At 40.8% G+C, this 25,753-nt stretch overlaps 2 gene segments (V, D, J or C); both read right to left on the bottom strand.

Annotated features, from left to right (window-relative positions):
• Nucleotides 1–4,966: 4,966 nt before the first annotated feature.
• LOC103542139 (T cell receptor alpha variable 18-like) lies at nt 4,967–11,319 on the bottom strand. The segment is given in 2 exon segments: nt 4,967–5,322; nt 11,199–11,319. Coding segments are annotated over 2 exon segments (477 nt in total).
• A 4,790-nt stretch (nt 11,320–16,109) lies between these two features.
• On the bottom strand, nt 16,110–18,466 carry LOC103542137 (T cell receptor alpha variable 18-like). The segment is given in 2 exon segments: nt 16,110–18,080; nt 18,212–18,466. Coding segments are annotated over 2 exon segments (534 nt in total).
• Nucleotides 18,467–25,753: the final 7,287 nt, after the last annotated feature.

Here is a 25,753-nt window from a genome sequence, read left to right as displayed (position 1 = left end):
TTTGTCCAGCTGCACATGACTAACAGCAATCAATAGTAAGTCTACGCTAGAAAAAATCTTGCTTCCCAATATTGCACCCTATAGTCAAGATGAGTACAAACTAGCGAGATCACGCATTCTTTTCTTATATCAAAAACGTGGCCGTTCAAAAATTGCAAGTGCCTCTTCATCACACTGCTGCAGCAGCTGTGGCTCAAAGGCTTTCACTGGGAGCAGGACCTCAATAGCCTTATGTCTCAGCAGCAGGGAAGCTGATGTCTGATTTGCACAGCATCAATGTGCTGATTTATCATTGTGACTAAATTGACTGCTGCTTTCAATCATCTGTTTATTTTCTCTTCCATAAACAAACATATTTAGTGACATCTAACACCCATGTTACATTATGAGAAAACAGAATTTTTTAAAAGTTCAAGATGATTCCACTAGTGATAAAAACATCAGAAAGTGTTTGTCTCCAGGAGGAAGGATTTGATTGAAAAGAAGCACAAGAAGAACTCTGGGGTGAAGGAAATGTTGTATATATTGTTTTATGTGGAAGTACATAATTCTCAAGGCACACTGAACTGAACTTGTAAGATCTGTGCATTTCACGGTAGAAAAAAGATTATACCTCAATAAAAAAGTGAACCAAAATCAGATAAAATACACACAGAGAAAATTAATTTGTCCAGCTTTCTGTAGTTGTTGCAGAAATTTGTTTGTGCTTTTCTAATTGTTACAGAACAGCTGTGTCTGCTGTGATTACAGTCGACTCCCAACCCCTCTGACAACTGCCGGAGACTCAGAATCAACAAAGATTGGATAGACATTAATATGCTCTGAGAGGCTGAATACATACAAATGAAATTATCAAAGAAAATGGAATACCATACAGCTCTCAGAATAAGGATCTACAGCTACACATAATAATATGAATAATCTCACAAAGGTAAGATTGTGTAAAAGAAGCCAGATACAGGAGAACACGCTAAATGATTCTATTTGCATAAAGTACAAAAACAGAGGAAACTAATCTGTGCAGTTGATGTCAGGATAGTGGTTACTTAGGGTAGTCAAGACAGGAGTGGCCCGGCACGTGGGTCATGTCTTGTTTCTCAATATGGATGCTGGTTACCTGGGTTCTTCCACTTTGTGACAATTCATCTAGCTCTCCAATTATGCAGGTGCACGTTTCTCCATGTGTAGGTTATTTTATTTTATTTTGGTTCCTTTTTTATTGACATATATTTCACTTATAATAAAATGCACACTTCCTATATGTTCATTTCAATGTGTTTGAGAACTGTATATACCTGTGTAATCACCACTCCAACAAAATAGAGGACATTTCCTTCACCCCAGAAAGTCCCCTTGTGCCCTCTCCAGTCAAACTCTCCTTCACAGAGGAAACCACCTTTTTTACTTTGAACCATAGTTTAGTTTTTTTCCTTTCTTGAATTGCATATAAATGGAATCATTAGTGTTTGGCAGGAGGGTCTGGCTTCTGTTGCTCAACATAAGTTTTTAGAGCCCCATCCTGCTGTTGTGTGTATCAGTCAGTGGTTCACTCCTCTGTATCACTGAGAAATGTTCCTCACACACCAGAATTGTGTGCACATTCTCCTGTTGATAGACATTTGAGTTGTTTCCACTTTGTGGCAAATATGAATAAGGCTGCTACATGCATTTTTGTTTGGGCCATTTGTGGTCTGTTTTCACTTCTCTTCAGTAAATACTTATCAGTGGCCTTGCTGGGCCATAGAAACTCTCCAAAGTGACCGTATCATTTTACATTCCCACCAGCGGTTCATGAAACGTTCAGTTGCTTCACATATCTCCCAATATTTGAGGTTATCTGATGGTTTGATTATAGTCCTTCTCATGGTAGTGAATAGCATCTGAATGTGGATTTAATCTGCATCTCCCTAGTGACTAATGATGTTGAGCGCACTGTATGTACTTATTAGTCATCCTATTGAAGTGTTTTATTTTTCAGTTATCTTTTTTTGTTGATTTATGAGAATTCTTTATATACTCTGGAAATAATCCTTCTCCAGATACATCTTTCTGGAATATTTTTTTCCAAGCTTTAGATTGTTTACTGATTTTATTCATATTGTCTTTTGTTAAGCAGAAATTTTTACTTTTGCTCGTGTCCTACTCATCATCTTTCTTTTACAGTTAGTGTATTTTGTACGATGCCAAAGACATCTCTGCCTGCTCTGAGGTCCCAAAGATATTGTCTGTCTGTTTTGTGCTATTTTTAGCAGAGTAGTAGCTTTTGAGATTTAAATATGCATCTTTAATTTATCCTAGTCTATTTTCAAATAACATTATTTCCCCTGATGGAGGAAATACATTCTTGTTATATCTGAATATGCTATAAACACCAACAACAGATTGTTTTTATTTTGATTCAAAGAGACAATAGCTTTTTAAAGTAAATGAAGATATAAAAATTACCAATAAATTTTTTTAAATTTACCCAGATATCTACCCTTTCTGATATTTGCTTCTTCTTGTGAATTTGAATTTCCATGTAATAGTGCTTCCTCATAATATAACAACCTTCTTTCAGCATTTCTTATACTCAAGTCAGCTGGAGAGAAGCGATCTTTGCTTTCGTCTCTCTGAAAAAACATTTATTTTGCATTTATTTGTAAAGGATATTTTTCCTGGCCATAGAATTCTAGATGGTCAATTTTTTTTTCTTTCAGCTCTCTAAATGTCATCTCACTGTCTTCTGATTTCCATTGTTTTTGGTAAAATGTTGGTTATCATTTGTATTATTGTTCCTACATGCATGTAATGTGTCTGTCTTTTTCTTCTGACAACTTTTAAGGTCTGATCTTTATTCAATTTTTTTCAGAATTTTTATTGTGATGTCCTGGGTGGGGTCTTTGTATTTATCACACTTGGGATCACACTGCTCTAAATAAACTCTTTAAAAAAATAAGCACAGTAATCCCATCATGGGGCCCCTCCGTCATGACCTCATCTAAACCTAATTACCTCCCAAAGATCCTACCTCCAACACCATTACACTGGCAGTTAACACTCCAACATATTAATTTTGAGGGACGCCAATATTTAGTCCATACCAGGGAGAGAGGCAGCTAGTGTCAGAACCACTACATCCAAGCAAGCAAGGGGCAAAAGAAAAATACTTGATCTTTCTCTCTTCCCACCCACAGATCTTTTACCAATTCTTATGCAGTGGCTCAACAAAGTAGGATGCCAAATATCAAGAAAGCCCGGATGATGCGGTTCACAGGGATAGGACTACCAGGGCATAGAACAAGACAGACGGGAGGAAGCACAGCTTTGGGCAGAAAGGCAAACCAAGAATAACTAACAGAGGAGGAGGAGGCAAGTGGGGAATAAACCCTGGGTATCCTTGCTCCTGTCTCCATGAGCTCCTCAAATTACAGCTCAGCTGAAGTCATAAGGTCAGTAAAAAGAATTCAAGAGAACTCTCCATTGTTTCTTACTAGAATTGAGAGTTTATTCTAGGATTTGAAATTATTCTAGGGTTTGAAGTTTGACCAATGTTCAGATGAGACATCCTTGTTTTCCTGTGTAGTACTATTATAGCTCCAATTTGGAATCCAGAAAAATGAGATTACATTATCCACTTGGCTCCCTAGTTAATAATAGACAGCGTGTATCTTCCTCTTAGGGATTGAATTGTATCTCCCTAAAATTCATATGCTGAAGCCCTAACCTCCAATGTTACTATGGAGATAGAGCCTTTAAGGAGGTAGTAAAGTTAAGTGAGAACATAAGGGAGGGGCCCTCATCCAATAGGACTGGTGTCCTTATAAGAAGAGAAAGAGATACTAGAGATCTCTCTCTCTCTCTGCACTTGCATACAGAGGAAAGGCCATGTGGGGACATTGCAAGCAGGCAGCCATCTTCCAGTCGTGGAGAGAGACTCACCAGAAATCAGCTTTGCTGGTACTTAGACCTTGGACTTCTGGGCTCCAGAATTGAGAAGACAAATTTCTGTTGTTTAAGCCGCCCAGTCTGTGGTATCTTTCAATGGCAGGCCAAGCTGACTAAGATACCTTCCTATTCTTTATAGTCTTTATATCTCCTACTCTATAAACTGACCTGGGTCATTCCTGTGAGAGGCATCCATGGTCTTTGCATACAGATCTTTCTTTTTTTTTTTTACAGTTTTACAGAGAAATATGTAAGAATATTGAAATCTTTTAGTTTAAAGGGCTGAGATGGGTCAAATTCCTGGCCTCCTTTCAGATGAATTATCAGAGAACCTAAAGCCCAAACTCAAGGGACTGACTGCAACACATCCTTGGGATTTAAAGATCTGGATGACAGCAAAGGAGACTGAATATGCAGAGTGAGGATTCCCTGGACACAGCCTTTCCTGCCTGGGCTACCTCTCACCAAATGTGTAATGTAGACGGGAGGAGGGGACGTCCCTCAGTGCCTTGTCCCAAGTGTCCCACCATAGCAGTGTTTCCTGGGCAGCTCTATGGAGTGACGTTTCCATGGGGAGTTGGGTTGAACTTTCTGCTGCAGGGACTGAGCCAGAGAGAGGCAAAGCCCAGCTTAGTTGCAGAGACTTTTGCAGGATGCTAAAGACCAGATTCTATGTCCCTTATTTGGTTCATGAACATTTGCATGAAAAGTACAAGATTACTGGGGCTTTTAAATATTTAACATACATTGGTAGATATTAATTCCATGGCAAGGTTTTCCTGGAAATGTTTCCTATGAGAGGTTTTGTAGTCTGGGGAAGAAAGGAGGCTTTCTGGCTGAGCATGGGCACTTCTGGGGATCAAAGCTGGGGTTCCCTTTAACACTGACATCCACCGTATCCTATCTGCAGAGCAATTCCCACCCACCTAGGTTTCTAGGATTTAGACCTGAGTTTGGTTCATTTTTCCAAGGAAACTCTAAATAAACTCTACACTGCCTAGGGAGATGATATAACCCTCTCTCCTAGGGAAGCTTACCTTCAGCCCCACCTGCGCCCTCTGGGTTTGTGTTCAGCTCCCCCTGCAGTCCCCCTCACTGTGTCTCTCACAGCGCAGTAGTACACGGCCGAGTCTGACATCTGCACTGAGGGTTTCCGCAGGTGGAAGGAGCTGTCACTCTTAACATGATTGGCCTGAAAGCCTTGAGGCTCTGTCCTCTGGTTTCCTGTTGAGCTCTTCAGGAGGAGTTGAGGAGATTTATTGAGGTACTGGACATACCAGAAAAGGAAAGAAGCTGAATAAGTAGTCTGGTAGGTGCAGTTCAGGATCACAGGTGCCCCCTCTGAGAGAGTGACTGGGCCTTCTGTCTGGTTCACTGAGTCTCCCTTGGTGCCTCCTAAAAATAATTAGTTTATTACGTTAGAAATGCACTTGAGGAGCGTTTTCAGCTAGAGAAGAAAACTAAAAGTTATTGGTGATTATAGGAAAATGAAAAATCATTAATATTTAGGATAAAATGTTACTTACTGAATATTAAAATCACAAGAACTAAGCAGGTGGCAGAAACCATGTTGTCAGAAGAAAATGATCCTTGCTCCCTGGAGTTCACCAAATCTAACTAGTCTCCAGTGAGATCTTGTAGAAACTCCTCACTCATAAACTAAGAGCCCCTTTCTGCACAGCAGTAGTCTGTCTTGTGACTACATAGGTAGGGGAGTCAAACCACCACCTGAAAAAATATGTAATGACATCTGAAGGAAGCACCGCCCTCTGCTGGTCATAATGAAAATTGCACCTCAACCATTTCTGACCCTATTCCTTCTACAATTCCTTGATAGATAGATACAGAAGAATGGGGTGGGACTCTGGCAAGAAAGCACTAAACAATTGCTTTATAGTTTCACAACTATGCTTGGGAAACTATTCAATTATTACTTCCATCATTCTCTGCATGGTACAGAGATCTATAGCTTCCCAAATAACCCCAGCTTTTAAGTGAAATAAATAATCTAGGTCTCATTCTTCCATGTGTCCCCATGGTTCCCATGGGTCAGAGAAGGATCCCTCTGCCCAGAAAGTCCTCCCCACTCTCCTCCAGTTCCTTACCTGAATCTGTTCTGTTCATTCACTCAATCAACATGCCATCTCAGAGAGGAATCATTATCTAATGTAGTTCTCCTCAAATCATCTGCAGTTGAATGAGCAGGGTTTTTTCCAACCGTCATGAACTGACACATTTGTAAAACACAATAAAAATAAATTACTATGACTTCTGTTTCACTGACTAAGGCAGAGCTGACCTTCCAAGTAGAAAACTGGACAAAATGAAACAACAATTTTTGGACACTGGGCTACGGATAGCACAGAGCCAAGGAAAGTAAGTGGTTGAGCCCTAACATTGCCCCAGCTCGCTTCCTGGAGGTAGTTTCTAGGCACCAGTGCAGGGAGGATTTGCCAAAAATAGCCCAGCTGTCTCACTGTGTTGATGAGACAGAGGAGGACATTGGGGATTGTGAAGCATCTAGAGTTTGTGGACCAGTGCACCAGAGAGGAGGGATGTGTACAGTGAGAGAGAGAGAAAACTACAGCGGTGTCACTTTGAATCTTGGCTTAACTCACGAGATGAAACTCACTGAGTTTGGTGTCCCAGGTGCCCAGAAAGGGTCCCCCAGTGTCCCTGGACCACACTTGGATGACAGCAGCCTTATACCTTTAGCCTTATGAGGTAACCTTACTTAGGTAACTTGATTCTTGAAACACTATCTTTTTACTTCTTGTCATATCCTTTTTTAATCCAACTAAGTATTTTTTTTTAGAAAGTCAAGTTTAGATGTTTAATGTTATCAGTCAGGCTCTCTTCATTCCAGAGGCATGAACATGGCATTAATCTGTCTCCTGTTTATTTGTTTTATTAGGGAATTCAGGAATCTCATTTAAAAGTACTGTTTGCTCAGGGTCTGTTGAGTTGTTTGTCCAGTTTCCTTTGTAATTATTTGTGCTACTGAAGTAAACCCCTCAGAAGATATTAAAGAGTCATTTTCATAGCTTGTTATTTCTCTAGGATTGAGTTTACTTTATATAAGATTTGATTGTATAATAGTAAGCAGTCGAAACATTGTTCCCTACTTTCACAAACCATTTCAAAGCATTGGGACTTTGTGAGTGCAGACAGCTGTGATATTTTCTTACACAGACTCTCAGGGGCTGTGCTGTCAACATAATAACAATGGCTGTGACCATGTCAGTTGAAAAGAAGAATCATCTTCTACAAATAATAAATATGCACCTAAATAGATTTTCTCACCAATTAAAATTATTTTAACTCTGACTAAAATTAGGGTGTTGAGTAGATTGTCACGCTGGCAAGATTCTCTGGCTAAGAAGATCGCCTAGCTGCTCCTAAACCATCGTGCATGCTCAGGAATCCCTAAGCTCAAGCATTCATTCTGGAAACTTGAAGAGTTGTCTACAATGTGTAAAGCTCTGTAAAAAACACATAAACCAAATCCAGACGTGATTCCTATCTCAAATTTCTTTCAGCCGAGTGAGGAGCAGATCAGTAAGACAAATCCTATTGCTTCCCACACTCCTGCTAGTCCAGCCCCAGGCATGCGGATGAGGGGCCAGACTGGAAACAGACAGCTGATGCATTTACTACAAAGTGAATAAAACCTATTTGAATATCTTATTTCCAGTGTTTAGATGTATTTTTGTTCTTCCATCTCCTTCACCCTATCTCAGGCCTGTCTGTCAAGATGTTTAAGCTCCAATGCCCAGGTTCTGACACTCGGTGTGCAGGAGTCCAGAAGGCCAGGGAAGAAGGCAGCATCGACCTTCAGGTTTGGATGCCCCAACACACACCTGGTGCTTCTGTCTTCGCCTCACTTCATCACAATAGTTTTCTGTCTAGCTTCCAGAAAGATCTAGTATCGTCTAGCTTTTGGAATAAATAAAATTGTTTCATATTAAAATATCTTAAATTTTATAAAGCTGAGTTTCAAAATCAAAAAGTTCTCCACTTTGCCTAAAAGTTGAATTATTTGAGGAGTAGTCTCTGGAATTGATTGATTTGAAACTTGATTAAATTGTGATTCTTGAAGTCCATTGCCACTACCTCTGCTGGCCTCCTTTGACCTTTTTTTCAATTTAGAGCCTAGGACATGGGGGTAAAATGAAAGCTGCCGTGGCCTTGGAAGGGCTCTACCCTCTTTCCTTCTCCCCAAAGCTAAATATTCTGGAGCTGCAGTGATGTGCTTCTTCCAACCACTCAGCTTTGCTACAGAGGTCCCATCCAGCAGCAGCGTGCCTTTGTCAGTCCGTGAGCTGAGTAGGGACGATGGTGAAATAAAATGACTCAACTCTGCAGAATCGCATAAGTCCGGTGCTATGAGGGACGCGAAAGTGTAAGCACATTTCAAAACACGTATAATCTTTTTGGAGTGATAAGGCATGAGCTCACAGGCAGGTAATTGGATATGGAGAGCCTGGATGAGAATGGGCTCCACCCTTGGCTGAGTACACTGGTTCAGGTCACTTCACCTCTCTGAAACTTAGTTTTTTTAATCTATAAAGAGAGATTAATTCTCTGTACCTTTTCTTGCTCACAACATTACTATGAGGAGCAAATGAGATAATGCTTATAAAAGTGCATTGCAAAATTAGATGGTACGACTGAAATATTAAAAAATATGAGGTAATTCATCAGAGACAGTAAATTGGTGGCAGAGGTTTTCATAAGAAGGGAGAGCTGGCTGTGGCTGTAGTGATCAGGAAATCCTTCTTGAGGCAGGAATGATCTGAGACAGTCTCTAGGATTGGGAGGATGAATGAGGTCAAGCATTGAGATAGAGGCTATGATGGGAGCAAAGGGCCGTCGGCAGGGCTGTTTGTGGAGGACAGCGAGTGTTTCCCAGCCTCATTCTAGAGTCAGACTCAATCTGGTGAAGCAGAAAGGTCAACACAAAATTATAGAGCCACTGAGAGCCACACCAAGAACTTTAACGTTATTATTACAGGCAAAGGACGGTCACTGAAGCTTGTTAAACAGTGGACTGATGTGATTGATGCTGTGTTTTTTAAGAGAATAAATCATTCTGCGGGATATAAGATAGATTATGGGGAGGAGACCCTGGTAGGATGGAGGCCGGTTAAAATACTGTTACAGAAATCCAGATGTGAGACACTGAGGGTCGGAACTTAGGGCAGTCACCAGCAAGCAACAGAGGGAAGGTCAAGCCTACCTAGTAACATGTCGGGTTCTTGGAACTCGGAGCACAGCATCTTTGCAAATACGTATCAAAAATAGCCAAGTACTTTATTGAGCAAACATTTATTAAGCATCTGTTAAACAAAGGCACAGCATGAGGAGCAGTGGGGATATGAAAACGACTGAATATTTAGTTAATGGGGTAGATAAAGTATAATTTCTTAAACTTTATTTAAGTGTAATATACAATCAGAAAAGTGCACAAAACTTAAGTATAGAGCTGGGTGAATTCTCACAAAGTGAATCACCCATGCTATTGGCACCCAGATTGAGAAACAGAGCATTACTAACATCCCAGAAGCCTCCCTGTGCTATCTCCCAGTCACTATCTCCCCATAAAGACAACCACCATCTCTTCTCTCCTGACTTATAACTTCACAGATTAGTTTTGCCCGCTGTTTAACTTCCTTTGTGTCTGACATCTCTCACTCAGTAATATTTGTGGTATTCATTCCACATGAAGCATATAGCAAGTTTATCCATTTTTCATTGCTGTGTAGTTTTCGGCTTTCATCATTTATTTATCTTTGAAATTGCTGATGAACATCTGGGCTGTTTTCCAGCTTTATGGTATTCAATTACTGACAGAAAATATGTTCTTATTCATGTACATGTTTCATGTATGAACATATGTCACATTTTTTGTTGAATATATATCTAGAGGCATAACTGCTGGATCACAGGATATGCTTATGCTCAGCTTGAGTGGCTATTTCCAAATGATTTCCAAAGTTGTGCCAGTTCACATTGCCTCCAGCAGTATACAAGAGTTCCTGTTGCTCCATGTTCTTATAAACACTTGGTGTTATCTGTCTTCTTTGTTTTAGCCATTCTGTTCATGGTGTAGTTGTAGATATGACTTTTCAGAACCACAATACAAAGTTTCAAGTGATAAGTGCCAAGAAGGGTTAAGGAGTGACTGGGCAGTTTAGAGGAGGAGAGATTACATCCATTGTATATTTGGGTCAGAATGGCTAGGCCCTGTAAGATAAGGATGGTGGCTATATATTCTCCAGGACCACTCTACATTTTAATAATTGTGCATATAAATTATGAAATGACAGTGATTCAGTGTCTAGGCCACATGTCCCAGTCTACCCATCAGCAAAACAGGTATCTTTTCTTACCAGCTGTGCTCCCATTTTCCTTCCAGAAAGTATAGCTGCAAGAGGTGTAGACAGGATTTTAGCCTGCAGAGATGGAGAGAGGATATTCTGCAATGGGAATGATTTTAGCAGAGATGCAGATCAGTGACCAGACACATGGCGCCCATATTCCTGTTAATAAGCAGAGGAGTGAGGGGATGTCTCCTGCTGTGGGAGTAGATGATACTTCCTCCTAGTTTCTTGGAGCAGGTTAGAAAGCTCACTCCACTCCCAAGACAGCTTGCATTTAAACTGGATACAGTATAAGAACATCCTCTCTGCCAATAATTGCCTAAACTCAGGTAAAATTAATTCATCAATCAGTCATATTTCAGATACATCTAAACAGTGTTTATATACTCTTAAAATAAGAGGGAGAAAACCCTCCATAACACATTGAAATTTAGTGTCTCCCAACTTATCTATTAGTTGTGTATTTGCTCCGGGGTTGGGGGGGTGGGGTTGGAAATGCCATTTGTTTGTTAGCTTTTATCTTGACATGTGGAACTTTGATGGATATTTATTTCAACAGTGTGCAAGGCTGAAACCAAATCACTTTGAAGCCTGGTGTGAATACTGGCCATGTCCTAGAGCATTTCTTCTTTCGCCTGTCAGCAAACATGAGGAAATAAACCTTAAATGATCTAGCCAGGGGAATTAAAGTGGCCCTGCCTGCCCCTGAGAACAGCATTTTTCCATTAAACATCAGTCGTCTGCTGCTTCTCTGTCAGGATGTGGGCTTGTCAGGAGGGTGGGTGTGGTGGAAGAGCAGCTGTGAGGTGGGTATTTATCAGAGAGCATCCAGACTCCTTTTTGGGGTGACTTTTCAAGCAATGTCAAGAAATCCCTGCCTTTTCAGACCTTTGGTTCTCTTCTTGAAAAACATGTCAAGGAGCAGCTTGGTGTTATAAAAAGAGCACATGATTGAAAACTTGATGTAGGCTCTAGAAGCAGCCCTGCCCTTTATATTAATAACCGTCATCGTGAATGTACTTACTACGTCAAGATTCCATGCTATGTACCCGTACTAAAATTTTATTACATATATATACATACGTGTGTGTGTGTTTATATATAATTTGTTTTTCCTTTTATGAGGCAGATTGGCTTGAGCTAACATCTGTGCTAATCCTCCTCCACTTTGTATGTGGGACACCACCACAGCATGGCTTGATGAGTGGTAGGTAGGTCCATGTCCCAGATCCGAACCCACGAACCCTGGGCTGCTGAAGCAGAGCACGCGAACTCAACCACTGTGCCACCAGGCTGGCCCCAATTTAATGTGATAAATATATACACATGGTTTCGTTCAATTCCCAACTCAAATCCATGAGGTAAGCTCTATTATCACCATTTTAAACATGAAGAAACTGAAGCACAGATATGTTAAAGCATACATCAAAAGTCATGCTGCAACAGAGATGACAGGATTTGAATCTAGTCAATTTCAACTTTTAGTCTTGTTAAGGATAACTTCAAATGTATAGAAAAGTATACACTATGGGGGCCGGCCTGGTGGCACAGTGGTTAAGCTCGCATGTTCCACTTCAGTAGCCTGGGGTTCGCTGGTTCGGTTCCCAGGTGCGGACCTGTGCACCACTTGTCAAGCCATGCTGTGGCAGGCATCCCACATATAAAATAGAGGAAGATGGACACGGATGTGAGCTCAGCACTAAATTTACTCAAAAAAAAAATACAAAATGAAAACTCTATGTAACAATGAAGCCTCACGTACTCCTCACTCAGTTTCATCAATTATCAGTTCATGGCCAATCTTCTTTCATTTATACCACCACTTGCATTTCCTCACTCTATGTTTTAAAAAAGAATCCCAGACATCATGTTATTTTGCCCTTGACTATTTTAGCATATATCTCTAAATTCTGATTTTTTAAAACACAGCCACAGTGTCATAATGGCACTTAAAATTAACAATAATTCTTTAATACAATCAAGTAGCCAACCTGTGTTCAAATGCCAATTAGTTTAGTTTGTTTCATTCAGAATCCACCTAAGGACCAAACATTGTAATTGGGTGATATGTTTTTAGGCCTCTTTTAGTTTACTCCATCTTATTCTTTGTAGTTTATTTTGAAAAAACCAAGTTTTTCCTGTAGAGCTTTCCCATGCTATGGATTTTGCGCATTGTATACTTTGGATCAGTTTAATGTGTTCCTCTGTCGTTTGTACTTTCTGTAAATTGATGATTGGTTGTAGAGGGCGGTATCTTTTTAAATCTAGTAAATAAGAAACAAAGACAATTTTCACTTCTGTAGGGAGCTCAATTCATTGATTTACTATTTCAGGCCCAGCTAATCCTGGTTCTCTCTGGAAATGCTGAAGAAGACCAGAAATTACGGATCAGTGATGGTGTGAAGCATAGGAATTCCACCTACTTCCGAGGAGAGTACATATTTCGCATCATACTGTTCCCTCCCAAGGACATCTGACTCTGATGGGCAGTTTTATTCTTTTCAAAGAAAAGGAAACTTTAGTTATGAAATCCAGTGGAAGGGTTTTTAGAGATGACATTGTGAGGGGCACTAAGCTGTTGAGCGTGTGTCCCATCGTCCAGAAGGAGACAGGCGTGAGGGCAAACACAGCAGAGGATGTAGGTAGTGGACAGGTGGCACCAGGAGCCAGGCAGAAGGCAACAGCTACATCTAGTCAAGTGAAGCAGGAAAAGGGGTGAATTCAGAGCTTATCTGTATCACATGTAACAGGGACCTAATATCTATTATCATTCCTCCTTTAAAAAAACACGGGATTGAGTCCAAAATAGAAGTCGTGTAATCTAAGTGATTCAGGAAACTGGACAGCTCATTGAGTGAGCAGTAGCTTTTTGTTTATGCTTTTTTTATTTTTAAATTTTTACTACTTCGCTTTGTTTGTTTTAAGTCAAATTCTAGCCCGGGGGATACTGGAACAACTTTGCAGCAGAGATATCTTGTGTGAGATCAGAGGCTCTGCAGTGCGGGGTATGAGGGTGACGAATTTCAGAGAAACCTGAAGAGGGAGAAGGATTGAGACACTGCAGGGGCTGGAGCCTGATGGCTGCAATCATCACCTTATTCCGGGGCTGGGATAGTCCTCAGCTGTCCTGTCAGCTGTGACAGCTTAACCTCCACAGCCCCCCAGGCAGAGGCTCCCTGTATTACAGCTTCTGTGCATCAGCCTGTCCATATTTAATAAGCTTGCAGCCTGACTCGGGTGGGACTCAGGGACAAACTTCAGTCTTTGAATAAACTTTCAGGACTCCCACTCGTCTTGGGAGATGCCTGTATTTTACATCGCTTTCTTTCATCCCTCTGATCCTGAGGCCCAGTGCTAATTAGGGCTTCTACCCTTTTTTAAACACTTGGACAACCACACTCATTCTCATTCTGTTCTTGGCACCTATGAGTCTTTGCATTTGCAACCCCGCTGTAGATGGAACTCTCTGACTTTGAAAGAACCTCACTCAGTTACAATGTTCTTAGTTTCTCTAGGGCCAGGTGAATGGTCTTCGTTTTACGGAGATGTTTGGAGACCCTGTGACTAGAAAATCTGTCTCTCAACCTGCCTTAGGACTTCGCAGGAGCAGCTGCGTCCTCTGGAGGTCCAGCCAGCTGGTCAAAGTTCAGTGAGACCTCACACTTGCCAAACGGACATCTTCTACATTTCCTGATTCTGCCAAGCTGAGGAGAGGAAGTGTGCCTAATATCTTGTGAAAGAAACTATAACATCAAATTCAAATAAAAGCTATTTTACTTATGAGTTGGCACCTGTTCTCTCCTCTCTCTTCCTTTCCTCCCGCCCTTTCCCTCTCCTGCCCAGCTGCATAGAACAGTAGCTCCTGTGTGTTGAAAGTAGGTGACTTCCCAAGTCACTCACCTCTCTGCTGCTCCCTCTGGCTCTTTGTCATCACCATGACATTATCATGCAATGTATGAGAACCATGGTAATTTCTATAACAACTAAAAGTGCCTTCCTGAATAAAGGGGAGTACCTAGTAAGTGTTAGAAACTCAGAAAGGACAGTGGACTGAGTGCTTCTGTGAAGCTAGTACAATTTTGGAAAGATCTATTCAACAGCAACTTCCTAATTAAACCTGTACATTTTACAGATGAAGAAACAGAGATTCAGAGGAGGTGACACCTAGCTTTAGGTCATACAGGTTGTTTGTGTAATAAACTCTAAAGTTGCAGTGTAATGCTCTTTCTGCCTGCTGTTCTATACTGGATACCACTAAAGCCCACTGGAATATGACCTCCATAAAGGCAGAGATCACGTCTGTCTTGATAACTAATGTTTCCCCAACGCTTACCATAGAAACTACATATCTTTTGAATTAATGAATAAACTAGACTGGAGTTTGTCAGACCAGGATACTCCCCCTGGTATATGATATCACAGGGAGAAAATAGGCATAGTTAAATGAGCTGTTCATTCAGATTTGTTTGTCTTGTGGATTAGCTTACATATTATAACTAACTTAAAATTTTACTTTTAGATTAATTTATATTGTGAACAGCAAATTTGCATAGATTTTAAAAATAAAATGAGGCTGCATCAAAGTCATTATGTATTCACACAAAACTTTTGACCTCTATCCCAGAGGATCTTGTGTTCTGAGATCTTCCAATTTTTATAGAGAAACTAGAAATCCAGTTTTCAACGGGATGTCTGATTTTTAAATGTTGACAACTAACTCAGAGGTTTTAAAAATGTGTGTGGAGCGAAAAATAAAAATCTTTGTTCTTGAACAACTGTTGTAATATCTGTAAAAAGCATAAACGTTTGGACAGGAAATGGATGCTGTTCAAGGCCAGATGGATACTGGTTGCTGTGGCAGCTGTTATCCTGGCCCTGGATGCTGGAGGGGAAAGGGAAGGCAAGAGACTTGATAAGTCAGGGTAATTCCCCCTTTAAACGTCTCCCTCTGTAGGTAGCTTGTAAGTAAGAGTAACACATTTAGATGCTTTGCAAAAAACCACAATGACGTCACAAAAAGAGAGAAGCCAGAGAGAGATAGTTTGAGGAACGTTTCACATCTATTCTGTTGTGCAAGTGGTCATTAGTATGATTATGGAAAGAAATCTAAGGTAAACAGTTCATTCTACTTCATTGAGTAATGATACTATTTTTGAGAAAAATCAATGTCATTCTTATTACAGTAAGTTAAAGCATTCTACATGATAATGAGTGTAGAAATGTATGAATGATTCTGAAGACTTAATAATTCATCAATATAATCACCTATTCGGTTTGAAGATAGCTAGATAATTTTCCCACCTCAATAAAACCAACACAAGATTAATAGGTTTTCTTGTTGCCCTTTTTTGTTTTATTTATTTATTTATTTATTGGTGAGGAAGATTGCCCCTAGCTAACATCTGTTGCCAATCTTCCTCTTTTTGCTTGAGGAATAGTATCTCACTTTGACACAAATCATTATTTTTAAAGGGTATTTTCTCATATATTAGCTCATTTTATATCCATAAAGAAATGTTGGTACCAAACAAAGCAAAACAAAACTAACAGAAACTTCTAACTCAAAATATGTTAGAGTTTAAAATAACAGATGTCCTGTACATGAACACTCATAGCAGCTTTATTCATGATTGCCCCAAAGCGGAAACAACCAAAATGCCCATCAACTGATGAATGGATAAAGAAAATAAGGGATTTTCATCCAATGCACTATTATGTGGTCATGAAAAGCAGTGAAGTACTGATACATGGATATACCCTGAAAAGATTATGCTATATGAAATAAACCAGACACAGAAGGCCATTTACTACATGATTCTATTTATATGAAATGTGCAGAATAGACAAATCCATAGAGACAGAAAGTAGATTAGTGGTTGCCAGCAGCTGGGGGAAAAGGGGAAGGGGAGTGACCCTAACGGGTGCAGGGTTTTTGTGGGTGGTGATCTGGAATTAGATATTGGCGATGATTGCACAACTCTGAACATACTAAAAATCACTGCATTTTACACTTAAGCGGATTAAGTTTATGATATGCAAATCTCAATAAAGCTGCTTTTTAAAAAAAATAGAGCTCAAACTACGCAATAATAGATCTAGTGCTAGAGTATAAAGGAGGACTGGTGGGTGGAGAGGTCGGGACAAACGCAGACTATCCTAGTATTTCAGTCTTACGGAGGACGATGATCTCTGTGGGATCCCAGAGTCAGATTTACCTTAAAGCAAATCAGGCTTATATTTTAGGCCCTCTTATCATCCTGGGTCCCAGAAACTTGTATTTGTAATTTTCTTTTCTTTTTCTTAAAGAGAGCCTCAGAAATCGAAGAAGCACCAGACCCTGCAAAACCCATGTTTGCACCTGTCAATCCCACAGCATCATGAAAGATGGAAAAAGGACAAACGAGGCTCACAGAATTCCAGAATGTCCAGAAAAGTTTCTCTTAGTGAGCTACATCCCCTCAGGGGTTAGTGAAAGGTGAACATTTCTCTACTTTGTGTTTCTCTGGTGTGGAGAAACTTGAGATTATTTTAGCCATTTGGGGTCCCAGTGAACAAGAGTCCATGAATATCCTTCTGTCTTATAAACAGACACCTGAGTGTTTTCTTGGCCACTGAATTTGACACACTTCAGAAGGATCACAGGCATAAATGTAATGATAAAATAATATATTAAGTTACATAGTCTTCTCATGTCCAGAATCCAGAATTCCTCATAGCACAGATCCTCAAGTCCAGAATCCAGATCATTATTTAGTGTCACAGTAAAGAGCTGCTGTGATGACAGGAAGAAGCATGGAGGTGTGTCAGCACAGTGCGAGCAAGACACGCAATGAACGCAGCTGTTACTGACTGGGCTGTTCTGAAACCAGTGCCCTCGACATAAGGAAAATCTCAGGAAGCTCTCCTCATAGAACTTACTCAGGCAGCAGTGTTTCTAGAGAGACCTCTAGGGAAGGAAAATTCAAGGGAAGAGAGGATAAGGGTTTCAGTCACTGGAGATGGAGTTTCTGCAGGTGAAACTCAGCAAGACACAGGATCCTGGCCTGAACTGTAAAAGCAATGGACGAGCTTCAAGGTCACACATTAGTCCATGAACTACAAGCCCTGAGAATTTTCATGAATAGGTTGTGAAATATTTTAGTACATACCAACTGAACTGTCATGGAGCAGAGTTAACGTCACTTCCCAGGAATTGTACACCATCTTGGGGAAAGAGGCTGCACTGAAAACAGAGGCGTTTCTGGAGAACAGGGTTTAGGTTCCTCTTTACACTGTCCCTCCCCTAATTCCTCTCTGCAGACTCATCCAAGAATTCCAAGGCTCCTTGGCTCTGAGGCATCAGAGCTGGAAGTACTGTGAGGAAGCCTCCAGAACAGAACACTGGAGAGAAGGGAACACCCCTCCCAGGGCTGCCACAGCCAGGCCCACCTGCACCCTCTGGGTTTGTGCTCAGCTCCCCCTGAATCCCCCTCACTGTGTCTCTCAGAGCGCAGTAGTACACGGCCGAGTCCGACATCTGCACTGAGGCTTTCTGCAGGTGGAAGGAGCTGTCACTCCTATTAAGAGTGGCCTGAAAACCTCTGCTGTCCGCCCCCTGGTTTTCTGATGAGCTTTTCAGGAGGAGCTGAGGCTCTTTGTTTTGATACTGGACATACCAGAAAAGGGAAAAAGAATAGCTGCTCTGGTAGGTGCAGTTCAGGGTCAGAGGTGCCCCCTCGGGCAGGATAACAGGGCCTTCTGTCTGGGTCACCGAGTCTCCATTGGTCCCTCCTAAAAAAAAAAAGTAAAGGCTTTGTTATATTGGTAATGTAAGAGGGTAGTCTCCAGTTTGTTAGGGATTAAAAGTCATCCTAAAACCAAGGAATAGAACACCTTAGAAATTTTGAGTAAATTTTACTTACTCAACATCAACAAGATCACAAGTCCCGAGCAGGAGGCAGACAGCATGGCTGGGGGAGAAACAGCAGCAGGTTTTGTTTGGGAATACACCAAAGCTGAGAGGGCTGTTCCTCTATTTTCTTGATCCTTTGGTCGATCCTCTAGAAAATCTTGGCTCCTGTGTGAAGCAAGTCAACTTCTCTGCAAGATCATGTCACAGGCTGTAAAAATGAGGTGCGCTTGGAGGTGGAAGATGAATTTGTGTGAAAACACCACCCGCTGGGGGGCAGCGCCCTCTTGTGGTTCTTCCTCTGTCCCTGCAGCCTGCTTCATATCTTCGAATTTTTCTGTCACCCTCTTAAAGGTGCAGAGCAATGTGTCTCCCGTGTGTCTTCCTGGTTCCAGCATCTAATGTCTGTTCACACTGAGTATTAAGCTAGTTTTGGCACTTTAGGGTGGAATGAGAGTGTAAAAAAGTACGATCTGAGTTCTCTTCTTGACATATTCTCTCACTGGTCCTCTAGAACCAGGGGATGAGCCCCTTTGCTTAGAATGTCCTCTCTTCTCTCCCCTACCTTTGCCTGGGTAACTTCTAGTCATTCTTTAAGAACCAATTTACATGCCACCCCCTTGTGAAAGCACTCACCCATCACTTCAGGCTGAATGTGCCTGTCTCTTTTCCCACCATACCTTGTACACATGTCTGTCATTATCATCACTGCATCATATTGGAATCGTTGTGTCTTTTCCAAACTGGACTTGGTGCTCCAGAGATCAGAGACTTAATCTCATTGGTCTCAGTAAGCCATTTCTCAAAATATACAGGCCCTTAGATTATAGTAGATGCTCAAAAAAATCTGAAAAATGAGTCAATAAATGAATGAGTAGACATGTCTGGTGGGTACAATTATCTTTTATGAAGTGTAGTCTCTATGAGAGCACATGTCTAGACCCCTGGTGTGACCAGCTTCTTCTAGAGCCAGATCCAGGACCTGGATAACAGGCGCATTCAGTGTTTCTCAAAATTGAGTAAGGTACAGATCGTAATATAAGGGAACACTCTAATACTGACTGCTTAAAAAATATTATGGTGCCTTAATAGACACAAAAATGAAGTTAAGGATAAACTTCTTAGGCTCACAGGTCTTACATAATTACCAAATCAAACAAAAAATACAAAATATACAATCAGTAAAATTCAAATTAAAATATTAATGTGAGAGATTATCTTTTGCTGAAGTCTAAAGAGTTGGTATAAGCTTATTAGAAGAAAGCTATAGCTGTGTGCAGTCCAATAACTCACTTGATTGAAATAATTTGGAGCTTAATGTACTATTGTCTGAATTATTGTGATTAGTTTCTAGCATTTTTAGTTTTCCTTTCCAAAAATACCATTTAAGTCACCATTATACAACTGTATTATTTAATGAAGCACCCAAAAAATCAACTCTGAAAAAAATATATATTGTGCATTGACTGCTACCCTTACATCTACTGAATTGCAAGTTGATACATTCAAACAATGAATGTGAGTAATACATCTCCTGTCAATGGAAACATGGCGGTAACTGTGGGAATTTAGGTTCTTTAGGTTTGACCTGTCTGTAGTACAACGTACCATATCATAACCAAATTTTCTGAACACTTTTCTCTATTTAAACAACTGTGATATCTTTATTTGTAGAGTACCATTGTTTCATTTGTCTTTAATTTGGTAAAAATAACATAAAGAACACAAAAGCATCAAAATTAAGCAGACTATTTTAAGTTGGTCTGCAGATAATTAGAAACATGTCTTTATTATTTTATTTTGTTGCCATCAAACAGAAAACTCCAAATCTAAGAATTCTCATTTAATTACTATACTCCATGAGTTGGCAAACATTTTTCTGCAATGGGCCAAATAGTAAATATTTTAGGCTTTGAAGTCTCTCTTGCAACTACTCCACTCTGCTGCTATAACATAAGGCAGCCATAGTTAATGCGTAAATAAATGACCATGGCTGTTTTCCAATAAAACTTTCTTTACAAAAACAGGTAGTAGGCAGCTTTGACATGTGGACTGTAGTTTGCCAACCTCTGCTTTACCCCCAAAATTTACCCATAAACCTCCAAAGGTCCATGAACTGCAATCGTAGAAACTCAGCCACATTTTCTTGTTTGTTCTTTCACTACAATATTATCATAGTTCTTTAAGGGGCTTAAAACAAAGGAAATATATTAAATAAGTTAATGGATAGTAAGGAGAAAGAAGGAGATTTGATAATCTTAATGCCTAAGATACTTTGGTGCTGAGGATTCAAGGGTGGTCCCTGTCATTAAGGAGCCCAGAGTAGTGGTAGAAATAGCTTTTCATCAAATGCTCAAAGAAATAAAAGAAAAGCTGCAAGTGTGAAAAGGCAGAGCTCTATGATTCTAAAAGTGCACGTTGAGCTTCCTTCAGCTACTGACTTGGGCAGATATAAAAGAATAAGCAGGCATTTACTAGTTTCTTTTCTTTTGAAGGGAGGAAAAAGAATTTTAGGAAAAGGAAAAAGAATAAGAAAATCTCCTAAAATGGCTATGAAGGAGGAACAAGATGCTTTTAAGAAACAAATATCATGGGGCAGGCCCCGTGGCCGAGTGGTGAAGTTTGCACACTCAGCTTCTGCGGCCCAGGGTTTCGCTGGTTCAGATCCTGGGCTTGGACATGGCACCACTCGTCAGGCCACGCTGAGGCAGAGTCCCCCACACCACAACTAGAAGGACCCAAAACTATGTACTGGGGGGCTTTGGGGAGAAGAAGTAGAAAAAAAATATGAGAATTATTGAAGACAAAGAGAAAGAGAGAGAGCAAGAGATTAGGAGCATATTACAGAATGAACTTGGAAAGGTAGCAAGATCCTAAATTATACAAGGTTTTCTGGGTTATAATAGGAAATTTTTCTTTATTCTAAGAACAAATCGGGATCCAGGTGATTGACATGCTCAAATTTGCACTCTGACAAGACCGCTCTCACTACATTGAGGAGTGATGGGATGTGTCGAATGTGCTGGGAGCAGGGGAGCAAGGGGTTAAGGTGGACTTTTGACTACGATTGTGGGGGTGAATTGCACTGTGAGGGTTGTGATGTCTTCTGGAAGACTTTTAGGAGGCAAATTCAATAGGACTGGGAGATAGATTGGATATGGCATTTCAAAAATTAGTAACTATGAATCAAAAAAAAAATACCTTAAGTAGAAGCTGTTGGGTGGAGTTTCTGGAAATGCTGACTCAGCCAGCATGGACCTGCTTGCCTTTCGACTTTCTCTTTCTTTCTGCCAAGAAGGCGTATAAAGTGGACGGATCTCTAACAGTTTCTTAAAAGTATAAAAACGGGTGACATCTTAAGCATGAGCAACAGTGAACTGTAAAGATGCAACATGGTGAAGCTAGCATTACAGTGTCACATATGATAGAGCATTTTTATGTACATTAAAATAAACCCTACCCTGTTAAAAATACTACTACTTGAGTTTTATAACTTTAAGCTGAGTCAATCTCTAACTGATAGAGATGATGTTCATTAAAAACACAAATTCATCATTTCATCAGAAACTGATTGAATAAGCTGGGGTAGAGCCTGGTAATCAGATCTCCAAAGGTGCTCTAGGTAATTCTGATACAGGTGATGGTGCTGGTTGAAGGTCTGGCATTTGGGAAACAGGGCCATATACAACATCTCCCTTACCTCCCCCATCTTTTTCACCAAACACGCAGATAAACACAAATGCCCTCATTTTCTTCATACACACATTTTCAGTAGTATCAAAACTGCATTAAAAAACTATATTCAGCCTTTATATTTCTTGCTAGGAGCAAGAATAAATGGATGGAAAATTATTATGCCTTTGATAATAAAATTACCTACTTTCACAAAACAATACTTCAGGACCTAGCAGTGGAGAACATACATGTCTTACTGGGATGGGGAAAAATTATGACGTTCTTATAAGTTCCCACTTTACTAACGGAGAAATTGAGTCTCGAAAATTACACAACTAGTAAACGGCAGAATCAGATTTGTCTCCCCGACTCCTAAGATTCAGATCCTTGTCCCCATCAACACACAACGTATCCACTCCTCAGCTTTAAAATGAAAAGTTTGGTTGAAAGAGTCCTAAGATCTTTTCTAACTCTAAGCCCTGATGAATCTACTGTTTCCTATACAGGAATTAGAGGAAAGGGTCAGCTCATGCATCTCGAGGACCCACTAAAGTCTTGAGGGCACTGCACGCATGACAGACAAGACCTCTAATACTGAGAAGTACTTCTTCATTCTCCACAAGTGTCCAGAGTTTACTTTTTTCTTCTTTGCTTGAAGGTCTTTAGGGCTCATCGGTCCAATTCCTTTATTTTAAGTGAGGGAATCGAAAGCTGCTACGCTGATGATGTGCCTAAGGTCATGTAGCCAGGATTGGCAGAAGTGAATCTGGCATTTCAGTTTCCCATTCTGAATCTCATGCCTTTTACCTTAGTCCAAGGTGCTTCCAAAAAAATCGCGATTTGAGAGGGCCTCCCTTTCATGGTGCCAGCTCTTTGTAGACTCTCTTTCATGGGAAGATGTAACCACCACCTCTACCCACTGTGGGGACTCCTAAGAGGCAGCTCTGGCAGAGTTTGTGTAGGGGCTGCAGGTGCCTGGTCAATGCTGTGCCTCCACAGCACAGAAGTAAGCATCAGAGTCTGCAGCCTGGGAAGCCGTGATGGACAGGGAGCTGCTTTTGCTGGAGGTGTCAAGCGTGACTCGTAGTCTTCCACCAGGTTTCTCTCTTTCATTTCAACGTATTAAAATCAGTCATGCAAGTCCTCTACCTGCATCTTGTCTATACCACTGTAAACTGTTCATACTAGTTTCATAACTGCAGTTCATGGTGGCATTTTCACCCTCTGAGCACCCTGAGATGCTCAGGGCCTGAAGATTCTGTTCTCCTTGTTGGCTGTTCACCCCTAGACAGAAACACAGGTCAGAGATGAGGTGTCAGTCATTGCATTTCCACTCTCTAGTGTTTACATTTCCTTCCATAATGTTCTGGTACATTTCCAAGTTAACAAGGAGACTTTGTCCCTCAGTCTTGTGGGCTCTGAACTTCGGTCACCCTGTTCCCATCACCAAGAGCCTCAACTCATTGGCCAGTTGAAGCCATAGGATCACCAAAGACACTCCCAGGAGTTTCTCCATTCTTCTTCCTTATTGGGATCACAGAAGACTGAGCTCTGGGGCCTGAAATCGAGCCAGATTCCTGAGTCTAAAATTAGCTCTCTTTACAAGATATATTTATCTAGTCCCTCTGGATCCCAGAGAGTCTCAGGTTTCTTACTTAGCCAATCAGACTCGAGCTCAACCTTTGCTTTCAATATACACATGTTGATTTCAAACCCAGTGAGTCTGAGGAGAGAGAGGCACTGCCAGCTTCTGGCAGCATTATCCTGCTGATAGCATGTGCTCTGAAATGTGAAGTGTGTACAGAGCAGATTCAGATGTTACAAAGCTCCTCTATTCTCTGCTTTCATTGAACTCCAGTTCCACCCTAAAGCAAAAACAGATGCAGTTTAATTCAGGTAAGAACTCAAGGAAGAAAGAATGTTGTGCCCAGTGTTTCTAGAATACCTCTGAGAGGCACTGTTAGGTTTCTTACAATCACCTCAGATAATGAATCTGTGAGCTCCCTTTTTTGTTGAATTTGCCTAATGCTGGAATTAGATTGTTTATAAATCAGAGTTCTTATTGGTGAGCAAAAGATACTGACTATGGCTGAATTAAGTAGAAAAGGAATAAGTTAATTAATATTGGATTTGCCTCAGAATCTCCAATAGGGTTCGAGAACTGGACTCAAAAGCTGATGAGTCAGGAACAAAATAAAAGATCAGTCTGAAGAACTGTTCCTCTGAGTGTCCCATGGGCTTCTCTTCTAAGCTCCAGCCTCTGCAGGTCGTGCTTTCAAGGTTGCTAGTACAGGACACTATACAGCTGCAAAACGGCTGCCCCTATTCTCCTGGAACTAGAATCTGCATCTTGTTGCAGTTACCACCACTCTTTCCTTTTCTTCATAAGTAACTCTTCAGTCCAAGTTTGAGAAAGTTCATGTGCCCACATGAGTTATCTGCAGAGTAGAGTGGATATATGAGTGTATTAGTTTGCTAGGGCTGCCAAAACAAAATGCCATAGACTGAGTGGCTTAAACAACAAAAATTTATTTTCTCACAATTCTGGAGGCTAGAAGTCCAAGATCAAGGTGTCAGCAGTTTGGTTTCTTTTTAGGTCTCTCTCTGTGGTTTTCAGATGACTACCTCCTTGCTGTGTCTTCACGTGGTCGTCCCTCTGTGTGTATGTTGTCTGTTTCCTAATCTTCTCTTCTTATAAGGACACCAGTCATCTTGGATTAGGGTCCACCCTAATGACCCCATTTTAACTTAATTACCTCTTTCAAGGACCTGTCTCCAAAATACTGTCACATTCTGTGGTACTGGGGGTTGGGGCTTCAATATATGAGCTTCGAGGGGACACAATTCATCCCATAACAGTGAGTACGTGATATTTTCAGTTTCTTTGGCAGGAGGCAGTAGCAATCAGGAGAAGAAGCTTTGTGGTGCAGGGGAGGAAGACCTTTCCTCTCCATTACCTAGGTTCGTCTGGCCAGAGAACAAATTAAATTCACATGAGACAGAATAGCAGGAGAAAATTAAACAAAGCTTTATGAGGACCATGGCCCGGGGCCTTTCTTCCCAAAGGAAGAAAGGGCACCGAAGAAGTGGGGTGCACAGAGTGGTTATATACCCCCAAACAGGGTGATTCACATATGATTGAAATGTCCCTCCCACAATAGTCACAAGATTGCCCTGTCAGCACAGTGCTTGATGGACACAGCAGGAGGCAAGTCTATTGTCTTGAGCTGTGTGGTCACAGGTGAGCGCAGCAATCAGTTCCTAGCCTAAGGAAAGATGCTTAATCCTTAAAGAAATGCCAACATTGGGAGGGGGAGAGAAGTCAGTTACAGGAGGTTACCAGACAAGCACAATAAACAAATGCAGATTTAAGTCCTTGCCTTCCCCATTGATTAAGAGTTTCTAGAGACAAGGTCATCTCCTTTCTTCTTCCTGGTACAGAGAGGGAGGCACCTTTACAGATAGAGATTTCCTTTACAATGTAAATGTCTCCTAACAAAGGGCAAGCAAGTTCTACTCCTCAGAGCCTCCTTCCCTGTCCCAGTTTATCAAAAGCAATCAGCCTCAAATAATCCTGATGCCGAAGAGACATATCTTGGGGTGGCCAATTCCAGTCCCCACAGTAGTCAGGCCATCAAAGCTGAGATTAGATCTACTCATTCAGTAGTTATTTATGCCCTCTGTGCCTATAGTCTCTTGACTGTAAAATGTGGATGATGATTAATAATACTATCTTTTTAGAGTTTTTTGAAGTTATTGACAAGAAAATAAAATGCTACTTGGAACAGGGGCTGACATTTACTAATGACTCAAAAATTACTGTTGTTACAAGAAAATGGATCCTGATGCTGAGCAGTCAAAAAGAATGGCAAACATCCTC

Source organism: Equus przewalskii, chromosome 1 (genome assembly GCF_037783145.1).
Source record: "Equus przewalskii isolate Varuska chromosome 1, EquPr2, whole genome shotgun sequence".
NCBI classification, from domain to species: Eukaryota; Metazoa; Chordata; class Mammalia; order Perissodactyla; family Equidae; genus Equus; species Equus przewalskii.
Note: the sequence above shows the minus strand (reverse complement) of the source record. Positions and strands in the feature narration are given on the sequence as shown.